General features: G+C 38.8%; 1 protein-coding gene across 1 annotated transcript in view; it reads right to left on the bottom strand.

Moving 5' to 3' along the window:
* Positions 1-4,196, bottom strand: part of itgb8 (integrin, beta 8) — a 31,695-nt gene extending 27,499 nt beyond the window's left edge. Inside the window, exons 1-2 of the mRNA XM_030147938.1 lie at positions 3,650-4,196; positions 1,374-1,459 (exon numbers count right to left, since the gene is read on the bottom strand). Of these exons, the coding sequence (XP_030003798.1) occupies positions 1,374-1,459; positions 3,650-3,743 (180 nt within the window). The 5' untranslated portion in view covers positions 3,744-4,196. The remainder of the gene's footprint in view (positions 1-1,373; positions 1,460-3,649) is intronic.
* Between the last annotated feature and the right edge of the window lie 11,030 nt (positions 4,197-15,226).

Genomic DNA, 15,226 nt, shown 5'->3' on the forward strand with positions numbered 1-15,226 from the left:
CCAGGCCCTTAATACAAACTCTGAATATCACAGTTTGAGATCTAACTTCCCGGGACTTTCCTTGCATAATTTGTCCCTTCAGTTGGTACTAAATGTGCTTATACATATTCACAAACTGTACCTGCATAGTTTTAGGTGGTAGTCACAGTGTTCCAGTGAACCAACATGTGTAGGAGGCTTGAATATTTTCACACACACCAGTGAACCCAGTCCCACTTCATAACGTCAGATAAGGTTAAGGTTCGCAGGGTGGGAAACCACCTGAAGTCTTTAAACAACACACACATAAGCTGGCGGTCTAGTCTAGCCAGAGTAGTCTTTGTGTGTGTGTTTGTTATTACTGGTGTGTTTAGAGGTTAATGTGAGTGTGTGGTACAGGGAGTCTTAACAGCTTCTCAAGGCTGTTCAGTGATTCAGGGTGGGCTCTTTTTTTTTATGAGACAGATACCAAAGCAAAGACAGACTCAGATACATACACAGAAGAAAAGCTCAGTGATATGTATGAGCATCTAGACCAGGGGGCTGTCAAACTCCTTTTAGTTCAGGGGCCAGGTTCAGCTAAATTTGATCTGAAATGGGCCGAACCAGTAAAATAATAACATAATAATATATAAATAATGTCAACTCCAAACTTTTCTCTATGTTTTAGAGCGAAAAAGTTAATTTACATTATGAAAAGCTTTACATCTACAAACTATCCTTTCAAAAGATGTGAATAACATGAACAAACTGAAAAAATATGTATAGTTTTAACAATATTATGCCTCAGTTTATCATTTACACATGTACATTATAATTTACAGATCACAGTGGATCTACAAACACACAAAACATTGAGTAACAGGCAGAATATTATTAAAATTGTACTTGCCTCTCCTAAGACATTTCAGGTTATTCACATTTTTTGCAAAATTATATTTTGTTTTAGTGTGAATACATGAAAATATTTACATTTACAAAGAGAAACATTTGGAGTTGTCATTATTTTTATGCTATTATGATAGTATTTTACTGGTCCTGCCCACTTGAGATTGAATTGTTCTAAATGTGGAACCTGAACTAAAAGGATTGTTAATATCTCAGTGTAATATTTGCATTTTACAAATTCATCCCAAGGGCCGGACTGGACCCTTTGGTGGGCCGGATTTGGCCCCCGGGCCGCATGTTTGACACCTGTGATCTAGACTAAACACACGGCTGAAAGTGGCCCAGTTTGTGCTGCTTCAAGAGGATGAACCCGTAGAATGAACCCACACGTGAAAGAGTGAATCGCATCAAAACAAAGTGACTGAGTCAGTGACATTCCCTTCTTTGTTGCTTGTTTTAGCTGCTCTTTCTATACTATACAGCACAGACGCATGATGCATCCTTACCTCCTTGAAGCACCAGGCGCACTGCGGTCCACGTCTGAGACAATCTGTACAAGAGGAGACGCTGGGAGACCAACAAGCACTGTCACCTGAAGAAGAAGAAGAAGAAGAAGAAGAAGAAGAAGAAGAAAAAGAAAAAGAAGAAGAAAAGAAGAAGAAGAAGAAGAAGAGAAGAGAAGAGAAGAGAAGAGAAGAGAAGAGAAGAGAAGAGAAGAGAAGAGAAGAGAAGAGAAGAGAAGAGAAGAGAAGAGAAGAGAAGAGAAGAGAAGAGAAGAGAAGAGAAGAGAAGAGATAAAAAAGAGGCAAAAGAATCTGTGATTAGCATATGAAAGATATGTCAGCACTCATTAGCCATGCACCGCAGCCCCTGTGGATACTCAAAGATCTCAAACCGACACTTGTGATGATGGAAGTACCGCTAAGCATCTAATAATGGCCTATTCAGTATGTATCGGTGAGCACATGTAGCACATAAACGGCTGGGAGTGTGAGAACAGGTGCTCCAGTTGTTTGTGTAATAGATCACGACCAGACCCACACATTCACACACAAGGAGGGTGTTTAACCATGAGTCAATTACTGGATGCTTCAAAGGGGCAAATGTATTCCACACAGAGGCACAAACCTGCTTATTCCTCGTGGTATTTTAATGCAACCTAAGCAGGAATATACAGTACGGCAGCGATGAAAGGCAAAAAACTGGACCCTGTTCTGTCTGCAGTGGCATTAATGATTCACCAAAGTGATTTATCTGCTGAAATCCAATTTTCCAGCGAATTTCAGTGACTGCAGGGTTGGTATGTAGGACAGGGAAAGGCTGCAGGTCTGAGCATCACTAACAACCCACTAACAAGCTGCTTTGACCCAATTAGCTCTGTGGTCTCTGGCAGTCCCCTGAATAGATGTAGCATGTAACTGCCAGTTAGAACTGATCGATGAAAGCTCAAAGAAGAAATCAGAGGTACTTTTAGACTGAGTCAAGGGGCTGCTGATGGACATCTGAGTACTTTCTGTTAACACATATAATGACTCGTAATTCTGGAAAGTGTTTATGAGGGTTGTAGAGATGTAATCATTATAAAAACTTTACTGAAGGATCTACTAAGCTTTAAAAGACTCAAACAAGCCTGTGACAGCCAAAATCGTCTACTGGTGTACAGTGTTTAATACCTGCTGACCCACTAATCCTATCAATACATGCAAATAAATGAAGTAAAATGCAGTTTGTCATTGTTTCATGCAGATATGACCTATTTGGACATTCAGAGGTTCTGCAGTGAAACTAGAAACACCATCATCTTCTACAACATTGATTCACCAGTAAAACCGATGGAGTTGGATCAATAAGGTTTTTACATTCAGTTAATGATATATTTTGATGAAAAACTACTGATAATCCTGGGAAGTGTTTATGAGGGTTGTAGAGATGTAATCATTAAAAAACTTTACCAAAGGATCTACTGATTGAGATTAAGATTAAGCTTTAAAAGACCCAAACATCCACCATCTACCAAAATCATCTACTGATAGAAAATGTTTAATATCATCTGATCCACTAATTCTATCAATACATGTAAATAATTGTTGTAAAATACAGTTTGTCATCTTTTCATGGTCATCAGATATGACTCATTTGGATGTTCAGAGGCTCCGTAGTTACCGTGGAAACACCGTCATCTTCTACAACATTGATTCACCAGTAAAACCCATGGAGTTGGATCAATGACAGTGGATGGACACACTTGTTTTACGTCCAGTTCATGCTATATTTTACTGAAAAAGTCACTTTTTCTTCAGTTTTCTCTGTTTTTCATATAATAACCTTCAACTTTACTCTGAGCTTTTATGAGCATCTACAGGACTTGCAAATTAAACATAGGGAAATACGTGATTTTCACTGAAAAATGCCAAATATAAAGGATAATATTGTAATAAATGATGATAAATCACTTCAGAAAGGTAAAAAGAGGGAAAATTAATTTGGAAGCTGCCGCAAAAGTAGCACTGCGTCTCTATAGGTTAAAAGTGTTTCCATCCTCTAAGGAAATAAAAGAAGGAATTAGTGAATTATTGACACGTTAGGTACAGTTCTAAGCAGAAGTACAGACACAAAGTCAAGTCTATGTTTTCATTTGGAGAATGTTTAGTAACCCCCGCAGAGAGCACAGATGTCACCGATGCGGGATGAGAGATGTTGCGCAGTGATGTCTTGCCGTGGTCCCAGACTCGGGCTAATTGCTGGGCTATGATGTAATTAGTCCTAATGAGCCTGCACTCACCCGGCCGGGAGGCTTCAGCGCAGACACACAGCACCAAGGAGCAGAGCAGCAGACACGGGGGGACGCAGCCGTATGTGCGCAGCCAGGAAGTCATATTATCCTGTGACACCGGGAGGGCGACCGGAGGGAGCGAAGGAGCGACAGCGGCTCACAGAAGCGGCGCGTGGAGACTCAGAGATGACGTGGAACCGGGGGAGACCGGGCACCGTGCGTCCTCCGCGCGAACAATAGCCAAGAGTGGCGGAGCGAGCCGCGGGGCATTGTCGTTTACCCAAGAACCCTCTAATCCCGGAGAGGTATTCACTCTCCGGTCAAATCAGCTTACAAGCGCGCTCCCCCGTGGACCACGAGAGGAGGTGAAGTCATCGGCGGAGTGAGGCAGTGGCGGCGGCGGCGGAGGCGGCTGATGCGCGCGTCCCTCCATGAATGTGCGTCCATCCAGCCGCAGGTGCGCGATGTGTCCGCGGATGCTTCCACGGTGAAAGTCCACTCACGAGCGGTGAAAAAGTGGCATCCTCGGACAGAGCAGAGCAGAGCACCACACACACACACACCCTCACACACACACTCACACACACTAGTGGCGTGTAGTGACAGCGCAGAGCCGGTGCGCACCAACGTGCTGACTGAACATCCCACAATAAAAGCAGGAAAGTGGACGTGTTTTAAACCGCTGTAGGTGCCATGGCAACGAGGGTCGCTGTATCAGAGAGGGAGAGAGGAAGGGAAGACAGACAAATAAGGAGAGAGAGGGAGAGGAGGAGAGAAGTAAAGTGCTTACTACAAGAAGTTGTGGTGTGGTGCATTCCAAGTCAACCATAGCCTTGAACTGAACACTGATGTTTAGATTGGTTCTTCAGGGAGTCATTTAGCAGCACTGAGGGCTCCTGTGTGTGTGTGTGTGTGTGTGTGTGTGTGTGTGTGTGTGTGTGTGTGTGTGTGTGTGTGTGTGTAGGTGTGTGTGTGTGTGTGTGTGTGTACACTGTAAAAAAAAATCTGTTGTTTTTACAGAAAAAAACTGGCAGCTGTGGTTTCCAGAACAATACTGTAAAAACACATCCAACTGTAAATATATTTACAGAGAAACATGTACATTTAACATTTTAAACATGTAGATTTAACATTTTAAACATGTAGATTTAACATTTTAAACATGTAGATTTGACATTTTAAACATGTAGATTTAACATTGGACTTAAATGGTCTGCACTTATTTAGTACATTTTCTCCACCTTCATGGTGTCCAAAGCACTTTCCAAATCCACCAGGTCCAACTGGGAGCAATTTAGGATTCAGTGTCTTCCATGGACACTTGGACATATGGACAGTCAGAGCCAGGATTCAAACCACCAACCCTTTGGTTATTGGACGAGCCACTCTACCAACTCTACCAACCCATTCATTTAGAAATGTAAAATGTTAAATTGTTAAATGTTTACTTTTTTAAAATAACTTTTTTATAGAAAAAAAAAAAAAAAAAAAGCAAATATGCTGTTATTTCAACATTATGGTCTTGCAATTTAAACGGCACCACACTGTATTTCAATTTACAGTTTTATTTTCTAAAAACAATAGAAATACATAATTTCTACATACAAATCTGGTTTTGTTAACATACTCTTCCTGTAAGAACTACAGCTATATTTGATTCAATCGTTAACACAAAAATCTTTTCAAATAAATAACTTTGCATCGTATTGTCATTTACAGTTTTTTTATGTTGCAATTTTCCACTTTTGGTGTTAATTCTACAGTCATTTTTTACAGTGTATATGAGGACTCACACTGAGGATGGATGATGGGGGTGGAGGAGTATGGGGGTCAATTAAACCAGAGCTCTAGCAGAGGGGGTTCACAAGCTGGTGCTAAGGAGGAGGGGAGGGGGTGGGGGTGGGGGGTCTGGATCCATTGTGCACAGATTCCACTGACATAGAGTAACCTCGCCGTGCCGGCTGCTCGGCTGAGCAGGAGCCAAAGACTTACTAAACAACTCAACATTTTAAGCTGGAAGAAAACAGAGAAGCCAAAGACAAAAGACACAATGGTCTACCTTTTTAGGCCTGATCTGATGCACAGTTGAGTCCTAGTAGAAAAAAAAAAATAAAGAAAAAGAAAACAGGCATGTTTTGCTTGGCACGCAGCCTAAACAGTGATTGTGAGCATGCCAGTGGTCACAACTTATGCACAACACACACACACACACACACACACATTCATACACACACTTATACAAGTCCCTTATCTACTGTGTTTGACCCCATCTGTCGTTTTGGAGCCTGGAGCGGAGCCAGCTACGCCTCTCCTCTTATTCATTCACATAATTTGTCAAATGGGAATTTTGGAGAGGGAGTGCCAACACCTCCCCGTCCATGCCCTCTTACCAGTCACTCTCAATTATGGTAATGATGCAAACACACACCACACTCTCTTCTAAGTGTGTGAAACATCTCTGAAATTCAGATTTCAAGCCCCTCCACTCACATAGTAGCCCTTTACCAGCCTGGGCCCAGGCCGTCTGGGTGGAGGAGGAGGAGTAGGAGGGTGTGTGTGTGTGAGTGTGTGTGTGGGGGGTGTCTGCCTGGAAGACAAAGTATGGATCTGGTCCACTTTGAGCAAACTTGATAATGGACTCTAGTGTAAACATTCTCCAGTCCTGTCAATACTGGTCAGCATCAGCATTCTAGTGACAGCTGTCAGAAATGAACTAAAGCCGACACAAAACACTCAATCATTCCTCCCCCATCTTTTTTAACCTCCCCCCTCTTTTCTTCCCCCCGGGTGTGTTTGTGTTAGCAGTCGGCTGGGCTTTCCATCACGCCGGTCTGGTCTCATCACTCTGCAGCCACACACACACCATTCAAGTTTCTGTCCACTTTGGCAGCACCACTCCCTCTCTGACACCTGCCTGCTCTGTTTTCCAAATACCCGGTTCAAAGTCAACTCCTGTGGCTGATTCTCTCTGAAGTGTCTCCCACACTCTCCTTTCAGCTTCACATTCTCTGGCTCTACTGATGAAGTTGACGGGAGGACAAAGTAGGGGTTAGAGGTGAAACAAGAGCCAAATGGGGATTCCCAGGAGCTAAACCGGCCACCAAAGTGCAAAAAAAGTGACTGACTCTAACTTATAGAAAAGTCTGATGAACAAACTGTTAAGAAATGGGTAAATGGGTATTCTGGTCTTACATAACTATGACTGACAGTCAGCAGGATGACAGCTAAACTACTTCCCTCTTGTATTTTTTTATGTATTTATTTATCTATTTATTTATCTATTTTTTTCTTTATGAGAACTTCCATACTTTGTAGCTTTTTTAAAAAAAATACTTTTCATGTATGTCACAGGTGTCAAATATGCGGCCCGGGGGCCAAATCCAGCCCACCAAAGGGTCCAATCTGGCCCGTGGGATGAATTTGTGAAATGCAAAAATTACACTGAAGATATTAACAATCAAGGATGTTAAAATAATTTTAGGTCAATTCAATCTAAAGTGGATCAGACCAGTAAAATACCATCATAATAAACTATAAATAATGAAAACTGCAAATTTGTCTCTTTGTTTTAGTGTAAAAAAAAGTAAAATTACACAGAAATGTTCACATTTACAGACTAGTCTTTTACCAAAAAAAATGTGAATATCTGAAATGTCTTAAGAGAAGTATGTGGAATTTTAATAATATTCTCCCTGTTACTAAATGTTTTGTGTATTTGTAGATCCACTGTGATCTGTAAGTTGTGATTCAAATGTATAAATAATAAACTACGGAGTAATATTGTTAACATTGCACTTATTTTACTAAAGAATTTTTAGGTTGTTCATATTTGTTCATGTTATGTTCAAGTACAATTTGTAGATGTAAACATTTTAATTACGGAATTTTAACTGTATTTTTGTGCGTATTGTAGGATATTTAAGCATATATAAGTGTATTTTTGCGTGTATTGTAGAATATTTAAGCATATTTAAGTGTATTTTTGCTTGTATTGTAGAATATTTAAGCATATTTAAGTGTATTTTTGCTTGTATTGTAGAATATTTAAGCATATTTAAGTGTATTTTTTATTTTACGGAATTAACTTTTTTCACTCAAAAGTTCTTATCCTATTGTTTATAGTACTTTACTGGTCCAGCCCACTTTATATCATATTAGGCTGAATCTGGCCCCTGCGCTAAAATGAGTTTGACACCCCTGATGTATGTATAGAAGCCCTCATTGTTAACATTGAGCAACACTGTATGATTGTCGCGTACCAAGTGAAAACTCTAATAAAAACTTGAATTATATTTTTTTTTTAAAATAAAAAAAATTAAAAAAACAAGAAATGGGTCAACTGAATGTCTGTTGTGTTACCCACTGTATGTGGGAGCAGAGTAGCAGTGACTGTTTTACAGATTATTGCATGTCATCATGATTCAGTTCTACACAGATCAAGGTAAATTTCCCTTCACAGTGCAAATCAGGACTTGGCATTTAGTGAGGTGAATTTGTTCCCCTTAATTATCACCCACTTACTTAAGAAGGCAAACACAAAGCTCTTGTGGATTTTTACTTAAATGTCAGCTTTGTCAAAGCAGTACATACAAATCAGAAGTGATGTGGCCTGTTTATATTTAGCTTCTGCAATTTCTGAGACAACTCTAACAGACACGCATTTCACTATATGACGCATAAAAACCCAAAAATAGAACAGGGAAATCTTTTCATCTTCCTGTTTTGTATGCGAATTGGTGTATTTGTAGATATATATATATTTTGGTAAAGTGTCTTCCTCATGAAAACTGAGAAGAAAGAACTGAAATTTTGAAGTGAATGTACAAAGTCATACAGTCACATTATCTGAGTGTTTCTATTGTTACCACTTCACTATAAAACCGATCACCATAGGGGTATTTTTGACGACTTTCACAGTGATGTAAAACAAAGCCAACAACACTACGTCATTTATTTTTAAAGGAACGTTTTAGCCAGAAATGGCTGTTATCAGTCATCAAGTTCTGATGCATTTTAGCAATTGCCTTGTAGAGCTACTCTTTGCTATTAAACTGCTAAGACGAAGCCTTTTGCAGATAACAATAATCATGAGACTGAGAGCAAACTGTTGCCTGTTCACATTCAGCTGTAAGAAGATCAGCGCTGCCTCTGTTCATCGTAATGATTCATCATGTGTCTGCTCTATTTGTTTGTCCACTGAGACCACTGCTTGGAATGAATTTTGCATCTGTTTGTCTTCCATAATGTATTAACTGACCTACAAAACGATAAGTTCAGAGGAAAGAGAAGAGGGAAAAATATAATGACTTGCTCCTTTGGCAAGATATTCTTAAATACGACAGCACCATTTCTGACCAGATGAAATTATAATAAATACTGATAACTCATATCATGTTTCAGCTGATGTAGTTTAAGTTGTGTTGAGCAGAAACTAGAATACATTCCCTGTCGGATGAAGTCTAATCCATTTTCAAGACATCAAATTGCCAAGAGATTGTCAATAATTTCCACAAAAGTGAAAAAGAAAAAAGAGAATAAAACTGAATAAATAGAGAAGCAGTGCTATGTAGTGAAACATTAAAATGGATCCAAGTTCTCCTGGAAACTGCTACCAAAAGAAATGAAACTACTGAGCATTAACTCATAAAGACCCAAACATCCACCAGCGACCAAAACCATCTACTGATCTACGAAGTATAATACCTGCTGCCTCCACTAATTCTATCAATACATGTAAATAATTGGTGTAAAATACAGTTCTTCATCTTTTCATGGTCATCAGATATGACCCATTTAAACGTTCAGAGGTTCTGCAGTTACCGTGGAAACAGTGTCATCTTCTACAACATAGATTCACTAGTAAAACCCATGGCGTTTCACAAATAACAGCAGTCGTAGACACTTGTTTTATGTTCAGTTAATGATATATTTTACTAAAAAGGCACTTTTTCTCCAGTTTTCTATATTTTTTGGTATAATAACCCTCAAGTTTTATCTGAGCTTTTATGAACATCTATATGATCAGTACATTAAATATTGGAAAATACCTGATTTTCACTGGAAAAATGCAAAGTACAAAAGATAATATTATAATAAATGGTGAGAAATCACTTAATAAATGTTAAAAATTAAAAAAAAAAAAAAAAAAAAAAAGTAGCACTGAGTCTTTATGGGTTAACTCAAGTTCCCTCTTAGGGTCAAATCTGCAATAATCTTAATTCTGAGTGAAAAAAGTCTTTCAAAGCATAGTGCCTTCATGTTAAAATATCATTTCTCAATACTAAAATCATGTTTAACTCAGACAAAGTCAAAAAACAGAAACAAAATCCCCCACCTTCTATAGCTGCAGCTGTGTGTTTTTCCACGTTAAGACCACAATACCCATAAACCCTTTTGAAATAACACTGCACTTAACCAACTTCCTCCTCCATCTTCCACTTTCATGAAGACTACAGACATGTCAGAGGAGATGTTTTGCATGAGAACAGTCTCTCCACTGTCTGGTATCATGAGGAAGTTTGTAAAATATTAAGCAACTTTTGTCTTCTTTCTGTGGAAAGATCTCACAGTGGGAGTAAGGATTAAACATTCCCTTTGCGGTTTCATGGCTGGAATGATAGCATGCACTTAGATTTGAGAAAACATCCGTCTGCTGCCTCCTGGACATGACCTAGGAAACCCCGTGGTTGTAACCATGTCAGTGCTGACACACATGCGGACCATCGGTGGCCTTGTGGTCCATTCCATACACGCACAAAGACATGCAGACACCTACGTTTGACCCAACCACCAATAGGACTGTCAGCACATACTGCACAACCACAGTGAACCATACAATACTTGTTTTTCTGTCGCAACACCCTGAGGAAATTGAATTTCAGTAAATGACAAAACTTAATGACTAAACAACCATATTGGATGTGACAAATTCCTTACCAGAACACAATGATCCAAAAACTGCTGATTTTGTTGTCTTAAATATGTCTACTAATGAATTTTACATGTGGGTGCTTCCATGGAACTGGGTACATTTTGGTATCTGGTGCTTTTCCAGCTTTTTAGACCCAATAATAAAAGAGAAATTTAGACATATTTCCCCTCAGGATGTACCTAATGATGACCTCAGAAAAATGCATAAAATATGTATACTCTTGCTCTGAGCCATCTGAAAATTAATGAATTTTTAATCAAATATTTGGGACAAAAATAGGACCAAAACTAGGACAGGAAAAGCTACCTGGGTGTCCGTGCATTTGATCTGAAACATGGCTGTAATGGTCTTATATACCACTATAAATAAAGACACTGTGTTAAATTTGCTGATCCTAGTGGTTTTCTAATCCAGACATACAGGTTTTTCATGAATCTCAGTCACATTCCAGGTTTTGCATATAACTCATCATGTCCACTGTCATTACATACAGAACCTGCCCATTTAAACACATATAAATCATGAGAGATTTTCTAACAGCGGTCATTTGAGTGAAACCCTCTGCCTTGCAAAATTACTTTGATTCCCAAAATGTACCTGTGAGAGAATACAGAGATATTCAAAAAAATTGCTGCGTGTAATTCTTGTTTCCTTTTTACCGTGTTACACGGGGATTTTTGTGTACAAAATAATATAAAAAAACATAAAAAAGTGTTTTATCTGAAAAGTAGTTTCTCTTTTATGTCAGTAAATATTTATTTTTAAAATAGACCCAAAGTGCTTCCAAACTTGCTTCATAACATTAGCCTACATCTGGTTTGAATTTTTAGCCCCTCTGTCCTGTTTTCAGGGACCAGTTTCATAGAAGAACCCATGTTGGTGTCTTATTTCTACTGTACAGATTCTGTTCATCAAAGTGTCATCAATAATTATTTATGATTTTTGGAGCACAGAAGTTCATTATTTAGAAATTAGAAATTTCAAGCCAATCATCAGTTTTGTTGGTTTTTGTGGAGATGTCTCACTTGTCGTTTGTCATTGTCGGTTGTACAGAAAATAACTCACAGATCACAACTTCCTCATTACAACAGCGGTTATTAATTCAGTCAGTCATGTCTGAGTGCAGACAAAGCAAATGTGGTGACAAAGGAACGCACATCCATCACATAAACCACAACTGCTGTCAGACAGTGCAGACTGAGGTTAAAACTATTAATCCACTCTTCATCATTTCAGAGTCTGACTGTGATGGACAGACACTCAAATAGGAGTTATCGCAGAACCTCCGTTGTAGAAGTAATAAATCAGGGTTGTGGATATGTTTGTTACTATCGATAACAAACAGGGTTTCTGTGGGTCATTAAAAAACATTAAAAGCATTAATAGATTGTGTGAAAGTTAAGGCTTTAAAATGGCATTAAAAAGCATTAAATTCTATGTCCAGAGGCATTACAAAATGTAATACACTTGATGAGGAAAAAAAAGCATTGTTATTTTTTATTTATTTAGATTATATAAACATTTAATAATTTTGATTGGTAGTATAGTGTGATGATTGACAGGCGGAACCTTTTAATTGGCTGTTGTTTATGGCCGGTGCATGAAGTCAAAACACCAAATGCTTGGAATGCAACATGCTGTGATGGTGCTCATGCTGTGATGAAAGAGTGGAGGGAATATTAGCAAATGTTGGAAAAATGGGAAATAGCAAGTTTCAGCAGAAGTGATTGGAGGAGGAACTATTCAGAACCTGGTTAAAGCCTGTGGATCTTAAACTGTCATAAAACTATATATAAAACTGTATCTGCAGTTGGACATGGGCATTAAATTTGTTTAAAGTGGCATTAAAAAGGCCATTAAAAAGCATTAATTAGATTTGCTGATACCTGCAGAAACCCTGAATACCATCGTACATGAGTTTGTAATATTTGTCACTTCTCTGTTTGTTATAACTTTCTCTCCCACTGAAAATGTAATCTTGGAAAGCAGGGAGTCCCAAACTTTTCAAGCTTGAAACTCAAAAGAAAATTGTTTTCTCCTCAGTTTCCAAATTTGCAAAAATGTATGTATGTATATGTGTGTGTATATACATATATATATATATATATATATATATATATATATATATATATATATGTATAAAATTAACTTTTTTATTGTTGATTGACTATTTCCATCTAATTCACATCAGAAATAATGCTTTTTGTCAGTCAGACCAGTGGTGTAGTGGTCCCTGGAGATGTGGATATACTCTCAATTTTTGCCCTTTTTGTTAAGTAGTCCAGAAAAAACGTCCTGTTTCAGAAACAGTGACATGTCAGACTACTCTATTTAGTTTACCAAAAAATCAATCAGTAGTATTTGTTCACTGTTATAAAATTATCGTGACTTGATCAGGAGCAGTTGGTAGGTTTTACTGGTCACGCAAGCAGCTGCATGAATGTAAATGTATTCAACATGGGATAACATTAGCCTTTCATAACGTTAGCCTTTCATAACGTTAGCCTACTCACACAGTTTAACTATTGGCAACAAAATCTCTTCTGTAAATGTGCAGTCATACGACCAGTAGTTTAACAGTGACTCATTCTGAAACCACCTTAAAACTTACTTCAGAATTATGTATTCCATTAAATGAGGTTCTCTGAATTTGTGTCACTCGCTTGAAATAGGTTTGTTCTGCCTTTCTCGTTCACATTTCCAATAATCGCATATCTTTCAATGAGAAGTGAAGTGACCTGTCAATTAACTGGGGTGGCATTGGCACCTGAGGTGTCCAATCAGATTCAAGAGCTGGGAAAAACTATCAACTGGGAAAGGAAGATGTAAAAGTCAGTAAATTACCTTAAAAGGTGGGCATTGTTACTTTTAGGTATTTCCAAGTCTTTCAAGCCAAGGATGCTAGTCTGCTTTTGTGGAAATCCATCACTTGTTATCAGTCACTGTGGGTCTGTGGACACCCAGAGAAAATGCAGTAGAAGAGAATAGATACTTAAAAATACCTAGTATATCATAGTCACCATTTTAACAGCGATTGTTGCAAACGATTGAATCCATTCTGGTTGCAACAAGACAAACATGAAGATAATCAACCAAAAGACTCTCAAATACATCCACTAAAGAAATGCATAAATATATATACATGAGACTGGTGTCATATTCTGTATTTTTGTTTTCATCAGTAAATCTCAGGACATACCAAAAACATTAAGATGCTTCCACAGTTTGTTACTGTTATTTGTGATATCTAATCCTTTCTGTTCCTCCTGAAGATGTAATCATGTAAAGATTCATACATTTCCTTGAAAAGTTGGGCAGAACAGCTTCTTAAGGGTGTAATGCACAGGATTTAGTGGATTCTAGCCATGAGGTTCCAGATTACAAAGGGCTTTAAAGGTCTCATTGCGAGGTATCATTTTTTCAGGCTATGAAGCTGGGGAATAAACTGGGAATCTGCTGCAAACTGGCGTAGGTTATACTTGGCTGCACAGTGTTCAGTATCCTCAGCCTCATGTTTTTATAATATCCACAGATCCACATGTGCAAATGTGAAGAAAAAATACAGAGTATATCATATCCTGCATTCTTCCCATCAGATGCATTTAGGATGACCATGCGTTACTGTTATCTAGAAACACTTTGCAAACACAGGCGCATTTGTCCTTGAAATGTGAAAGTGAAATGCAGGAGGAGAGTGCCAGGAGAGGCTGCTTATCTATTCTCCTCATCGTGCCCTTTTCTGCCCACTAGGGAGTCTTGGAGAGTCCCTGAGTTTCTCATCCACATCCTGGGTGCCAGCTGCTGTGCAATTGTAACTGTAATTCTATCAAGGCCGGCGGAGCTACTCTCCGGCTCAGTGCCAGTTTCACAATGAGAAAAAAGGAGAGAAATGGAGGGGGAAAACGGCAGGGAGGGAAAGAGGTCACCAGTCTCAAGGACTTTGAGCCACTTCGTCTATATAGAGGGAAATAACACATTTGAGCTGCAGGGAGGAGTAACAATGATATACCATCCTGTGGTTCAGTTTGCAGTCTAGTCTGCACATACACACCCACACATACCACCGGCACCACCGATTCTCCACCCAGGTTATATTTCCCTTACACAACCTCTGTGGACGTGTGTTTTGAAGTGACTCGGCGGTCATGTGGAAATCAGCTTTGGATTTCAGGTAATACACAGTCTGAGTGCAGCATAAGTTCTGCTGCAGATAACTGACTGGATACTGTTTCAGTTTCCCACTGTGGGCTGGGAAGTAACATTCTGGATGCTTCTAATACAGTTACAGATTTAACTGCAAAATAAACAGTTTTTGGGTTCAGCCACAGTAAATCAGACCAGAAAAAACTTCATTATGTAAAGTGTTCATTTTATTTCTGTCTTTCCCAAGCTCCCAAACCTAGGGTTGGGACCCTAAATGGGTCACTCACCTATTCTTGTAGTGTTACCTACTGGCACATTCAAATACATGTTAATTAGGTGTATATGTTCAACACAAATATCTAAAAGAGGCAGCAGCACAGTGTACACATGGAGCAGATGATCTGCTGACATTCAAAGTGAATGTGAGAATGGGAAAGAAAGGTGATCTAAGTGACTTTGAACATAGTTGTTGGTGCCAGACGGGATGGACTGAGGATCTGAGAAAGTGCTGA

Source organism: Sphaeramia orbicularis, chromosome 11 (genome assembly GCF_902148855.1).
Source record: "Sphaeramia orbicularis chromosome 11, fSphaOr1.1, whole genome shotgun sequence".
Lineage (NCBI taxonomy): Eukaryota > Metazoa > Chordata > Actinopteri > Kurtiformes > Apogonidae > Sphaeramia > Sphaeramia orbicularis.